The following is a 5578-nucleotide window of genomic DNA, read 5'->3' on the forward strand; positions in this document are numbered from 1 at the left end:
ATGCTATTGCACGCACGTTCTGGTAAGAAGAACGAAGTAATGGGTATTCTGATTGGAAAAGTACTAAGAAATGTAATGATTGTTATGGATTCTTTTGCATTACCTGTTTAAGGGACAAGAACAAGGGTTAATGCGAAAGCTCAAACATATGAATATATGGATTCTATAAAACAGGTAAAATGGAAAAAAAGATCATTTTGTTTCTTGCATAATGTCATAGTATTTTGTTTAATGTAATAAAATATCCATTTAGGTTGGCAGATTAGAGAACGTTATTGGCTGGTATCATAGTCATCCAGGTTATGTATGTTGGTTATTTGGTATTGATGTGGCTACACAACTTATGAATCAGAATTATCAAGATCCATTTGTCGCTATTGTAATTGATCCTGTGCAAACTATTTCTGCGGGTAAAGTTTGCTTAGGAGCATTTAGAACTTATCCAAAAGTGCGTATCAAAAGTTATATAGAATTATGATTATAATACATCTTATACAGTTGCATGCAAAATTATCCGACCAAACATACTTTAATCATTTAGTATGTTTTACAAAATGCAGAATGAAAACTCAAATATATCATTGTAAAGCGTTTTTATTATGCCATCGAAATATGTCATTTAAATATTGTTTATAACTATTAACAATTATTTGTTACAAATATGACAGTTTCTGGTTTTTCATAAATATCCGGTCATGTTCTATAAAGGTATTATTAATGAAGGTAGAATGTAATTTACTTAGCTATGTTCACGTTATCAGTCGCAAATCTATGTAAACATTGAGTTCGTAGTCTTTTCTATATTGTACGATCAGTAACACTTTGTCAAAATGCCGAAACGCACGTCTCTTTAAACATTCGTAAATTAATGATTAAATTACACGATGAAGGAAAAGTCTTCCGTGAAATATCAACAATTTTGGCTATCGGAAATTCGACTGTTATCAATTTTATTATTAAATTTAAAACAACGGGTTCTCTAGAAGCTAAATGCAATCCTGGGCGACCAAGAAAAATAACTAATCGTGTTAATAGAGTAATTAAAAGAAAGGTTTATCTCAGACGTAACAAAGATTGCTGCAATCAATGCACGCGAGTTACGCGAAGATAATTTGGCTGCCATTAGTCAAAGTACTATGTCACGAAGGTTGACAGAAGTGGGACTTTTCGGTCCCACTATTGTTAAAAAACCACTTATCAGTTAAAAAAATAAGAAGGACAGATTGGAATTCGCCAAAAGACATAAGCAATGGACTATTGAAGATTGGGAAAAAGTGATCTTTTTGGATGAAACTAAAATTAATGGGTTTGGAAACGATGGGAGGAGATATGTTCGACAACCAAAAGGTACTAGATATGATTCAAGATATCAAATACCCACTGTAAAACACGGTGAAAAAGTAGCATTAGGCTATGGGGTGCATTTTCTTGGAAAGGCGTTGGCCCAATCTTTAAAATTGAAGACACAATGGACTCTATTAAATATAGAGATATCATATTAGATATGTAATTCTGCCTTATGCACGTCAAAACGTGCCACGAGGATGGATATTTCAGCAGGATAATGAGACAAAACATCAATTAAAGCTCCTTCAACAGTTTTGTCCCAGAAAAAAGTCCGAGTTTTAGAGTAGCCAAGTCAATCTCCGGACTTAAATCCCATAGAGTATTAATGGCAAGAGTTAAAACTAAATTTAGGGTCTAAAACATGTGCGAATAAAGCTGATAATTTGTGGGAAAAAGTTTAAGAAGAGTGGAAAAATATCTGTCAAGATAAAATCGTTAAACTGATTGAAACGATGCCTCTCACCGATGTGCTCCTGTGATAGCTACAAAGGATATTGCTACCAAATATTGATGAAAATTTAATATTTATTTCTTATATTTATTTTTTATTACTATTTCTGATTATTTTTTCTTCAGTTTTTTGTATACATAGTGCGAAATTTGTGCTTTGCCAGATATTTATGAAAAAACCAAAAATTATTATTCTTGTTATAAATAATTATAAATTGTTATATATAATTTTCTAATTACATGGTTTTATAACAAAATAAAAATACTTTACGATGATATATTTGTATTTGCATTTTGCACCCTTTATATGTTACATAATCAAAAAATTATGTTTGGCCGGATAATTTTGTTTGCAATTGTATATACTTATATATATAATAATAAGGAGAAATCAGAATATCAAACAATACCTTTAGAAAAAATCGAAGATTTTGGTGTACATTGTAATCAATATTATTCTTTAGAAATATCATATTTTATATCATCATTAGATAGAAAATTGTTAGATTCTTTATGGAATAAATATTGGGTGAGCGTTCTTAGTTCTTCCAGTCTATTAACAAATACAGATTATACTACAGGACAAATATTGGATTTATCTAATAAATTAAAAGAAGCTGAAGTGACAATAAAAAGAACGGGTAGAGGTGATAATTCAGCAACAAATCTTACACAAGCAGCACGTGATAGCTCTATAACTACAATTGAAATTATACATGGATTAATGACACAAATGATTAAAGAAAGATTATTTAATCAAGTTTGAGCGAATAAGATAGATTATGATTAAATTACTTATTCACATTCATCATAAGTTAATTTTAAGTGAAAAGAGAGAGCCAAATATAAATGCATTTGCAATACAAGCAATGTAATTTATACTGTTTTTCTATTTTAAGTTGTAATTTTTCATGTTTTGTTAAGATATAAATGTATATGCTTACAAGACTGAATACTTAAAAAAAAACCTGGTGTATCCAAAATTTCTAATATTTTCACATTTTTTATCTGTTCGAAAATATGTACATAGTGTAAAGTTTTAACTCAAGCTTTATATATCACCATAATGACCGGATTCATCCGGATCTCTGAATTTTTCTAAACCAAATATACTTAAATTAGTTAACACATCTTTTTTCTGTTAAAAATAGAATATCCCGTAAAAAAAATATAAAAAGGATGTTATCATGATTATTTATCCGACAATAATTATTAAATGTTTAAATCAAAGAAATCGAATAAACTATTTATTATATTCTCGATCAAATAAAATTTTATGGCTGAGAAATTGTTAAGGCCGGCGCTACATGTAAACGCCTACATTTTGACCGTTTTTCCGAGGCTTATTTAAAATGGAAGGAATAAATGAATCGTTTTGCAACTCAGCATGTTTATTCATTACTTATTAAAATATAAGAATCTGATTTTTTTTGTTTTTTCAAAATGACCGCTGTAGTCACTAATGTCCTGGGGCCCTCGCGGCGAAAAGCATCAATCAGCGTGATTTTTAGTTTCAGTTACAGCAATTTGGAATAAAAAAAAGGGTGAAAGCGTTTTCATAAAACATGTATCCTTTAGTTGAATTAGGAAAAAACAAAAAAGTCAAAAAATCGTAAATTGGCAGGACTAAGACAAATAAGTCCGACTTTTGACTCTTTCTTCCGACGGTTTTTTGGTCAAAAATGGCAATTTTTGAAAATTTTTGTGGCATTTTTAAAATTAAACTAGAAGCTAATACTATAAAGAAAATGTGTGCTAAATTTCATAAGAATCGGTTGAAATCTTTTTGAGTTATCTTTCATCACAATTTGATAAAAGTCGTTTCGAGAAAAACGCGTTCAAAGTTTAGCGTTGGCGTCTAGCGCCGAGTTGAGGCGAAGAAATTAAATAAATTTTTAATCGACCAATAATGCGAATTTTATTCTAAAAATTTACAGGCATATTTTTCATATGGTAAATTAAATATTTATGAAAAAAAAAGAAAATTCGATTTTTTTTTATTTTACATGTATCGCCGGCCTTAAACCAGATTTTAGTCTTCCAACGCTAGGAAGAACTCACGAAATTTCTATTTATTAAATATAAAAATAATTTACGTGTTTTGTGATGACACTGACAAAAATATCAATATATAACTTTATTTTTGAATTAATTCATTTTATTGATTTGCAATATTTATAATATATTAATCCTAAAAATAGTATAGAAGCAATAATGAGAATCGTCCTACAAATTACGCGTATGCCATAAAATAATTATTATCGATATCAGTATTATTGTATTTGTATTATTCATTATTATAATTATTATTGGTATAAATAAATTTTTAGTCATAAAAAACAAAATATTAAAAAACAAAATTTATTAATTTAGTTACATATAACTACTATACTATTATCATATTTATTAATTTTTGTATTGCCAAAAATACGAGTTATTATTTTTTTATTCAAACGTTTTTTTATTCAAATAGTGTTTTTTTTATTTGTATTTTAATTTTTGTTTTTATTTTTATTATTGAATTTGTACTGACATTTATTAGAATATACTACAATTATCAAGTGGTAATGAAGGAATCTTGCTGCATTTATGTGCAGTAATTTTGTTATACAATAAAACATTAAATTATTATTATAGTTACGCACTTTTTATAAATTACATCATTATTTTGTGATGTGGTTTTAATCTTTCAATATTCTTATTGCTGTAAAGCGCATTTGTTTTGTTATTTTGTGTTTTGTAAGTGCTTGTAGACGAAATATTTTTCTTTTGGTTTATTCGTTTTTCGTTTATTCCATTTCTACTGCTGATTGAGTAAAGACGTGCTTCCACCTTATCATATAAAATAAAAAGAAAATTGTTTTATAAGAAAGAGTAATTTTTTAATATCCCCTATAACTCAACAGGGTTTGGGCCCAGATCACGCTGTGCATTAATTGTGTTTAAGGTTTGTGTGTTGTTCATTTTAGATTTACTTATATATATAATTAGTGAAAATGGATATGTCTAAAGACAGAAGAAACATACCGCAGTTTGACGGTACAAGATACAGTGCGTGGAAACATAGAGGGAGAAATCTATTGCAAGAACTCGATGTGTTAAAAGTGGTTGACGAAGAACCTCCGTCATTAGCTACTACGGGTTGGTCTAAAGCTGAACGTATTGTCAAATGTACAATTGTACAATATCTAGCGGATACTCATCTCAAGTATGATACAAGTGGTAGTACAGCGAAGTCCATCTTGGCAAGTTTAGACGCAATTTATGAAAGCCAAAGTACGGCCACCGAATTGTCTATTAGAAAGAGGTTATTAAGTATAAAAATGAGAAATGACACACAATTAAAGGAGCATTTCGAAACATTTGACGAATTAATAAATGAACTATCGGCTGCAGGTGTTACCGTGAGGGAGAATGAGGTAATCTCACTTCTTTTGTCAAGTTTATCCGAGACGTATAGTACAGTGTTTGTTGTCATCAAAACGATGATGACAGAAACCAACGTTGCCCTGGACATTGAGAAAAAGAAACTGCTTGACCGTGAGAAAAAAATTAATAGCAAGAGAATGGACACCAGTACAAAGGTGTTGCAAGTTGAGACTCCTGTAACAAGAAATTCTAAGTGAAATCATTTTAACAACGTAAGGTTCGAAGGAGGCAGCTATAGAAGTCAAAATCAGAAAAGGGCAGTTTTTAAGCAGAACAGAAATTCATTTGGTGAGAAGTATCACTAGTGTGGAAGAAAAGGACATAGAATGAAAGATTGTTTCTACTACAAGAA

General features: G+C 29.6%; 1 protein-coding gene across 1 annotated transcript; it reads left to right on the plus strand.

The window, feature by feature from the left end:
- Nucleotides 1-2563, plus strand: LOC107073770 (COP9 signalosome complex subunit 5-like). Its single transcript, XM_089176296.1, has 6 exons — nt 1-22; nt 113-174; nt 254-448; nt 669-708; nt 816-1064; nt 2289-2563. Exons 1-6 carry the CDS (start codon nt 1-3, stop codon nt 2561-2563), a joined length of 843 nt encoding a protein of 280 aa, XP_089032422.1.
- Nucleotides 2564-5578: the final 3015 nt, after the last annotated feature.

The sequence above is a fragment of the Polistes dominula genome, unplaced genomic scaffold (genome assembly GCF_049000335.1).
Source record: "Polistes dominula isolate Pdom_NZ unplaced genomic scaffold, Pdom_raw_medaka contig_216, whole genome shotgun sequence".
Lineage (NCBI taxonomy): Eukaryota > Metazoa > Arthropoda > Insecta > Hymenoptera > Vespidae > Polistes > Polistes dominula.

Bases quoted from the DNA above. Each gene is read 5' to 3' on its own strand.
- LOC107073770 (XM_089176296.1), top strand. From the start codon at position 1: ATGCTATTGCACGCACGTTCTG. The intron at 23-112 runs GTAAGAAGAACG...TACCTGTTTAAG, and splicing joins GCTATTGCACGCACGTTCTG to GGACAAGAACAAGGGTTAAT. The intron at 709-815 runs GTATTATTAATG...TTGTACGATCAG, and splicing joins TCCGGTCATGTTCTATAAAG to TAACACTTTGTCAAAATGCC.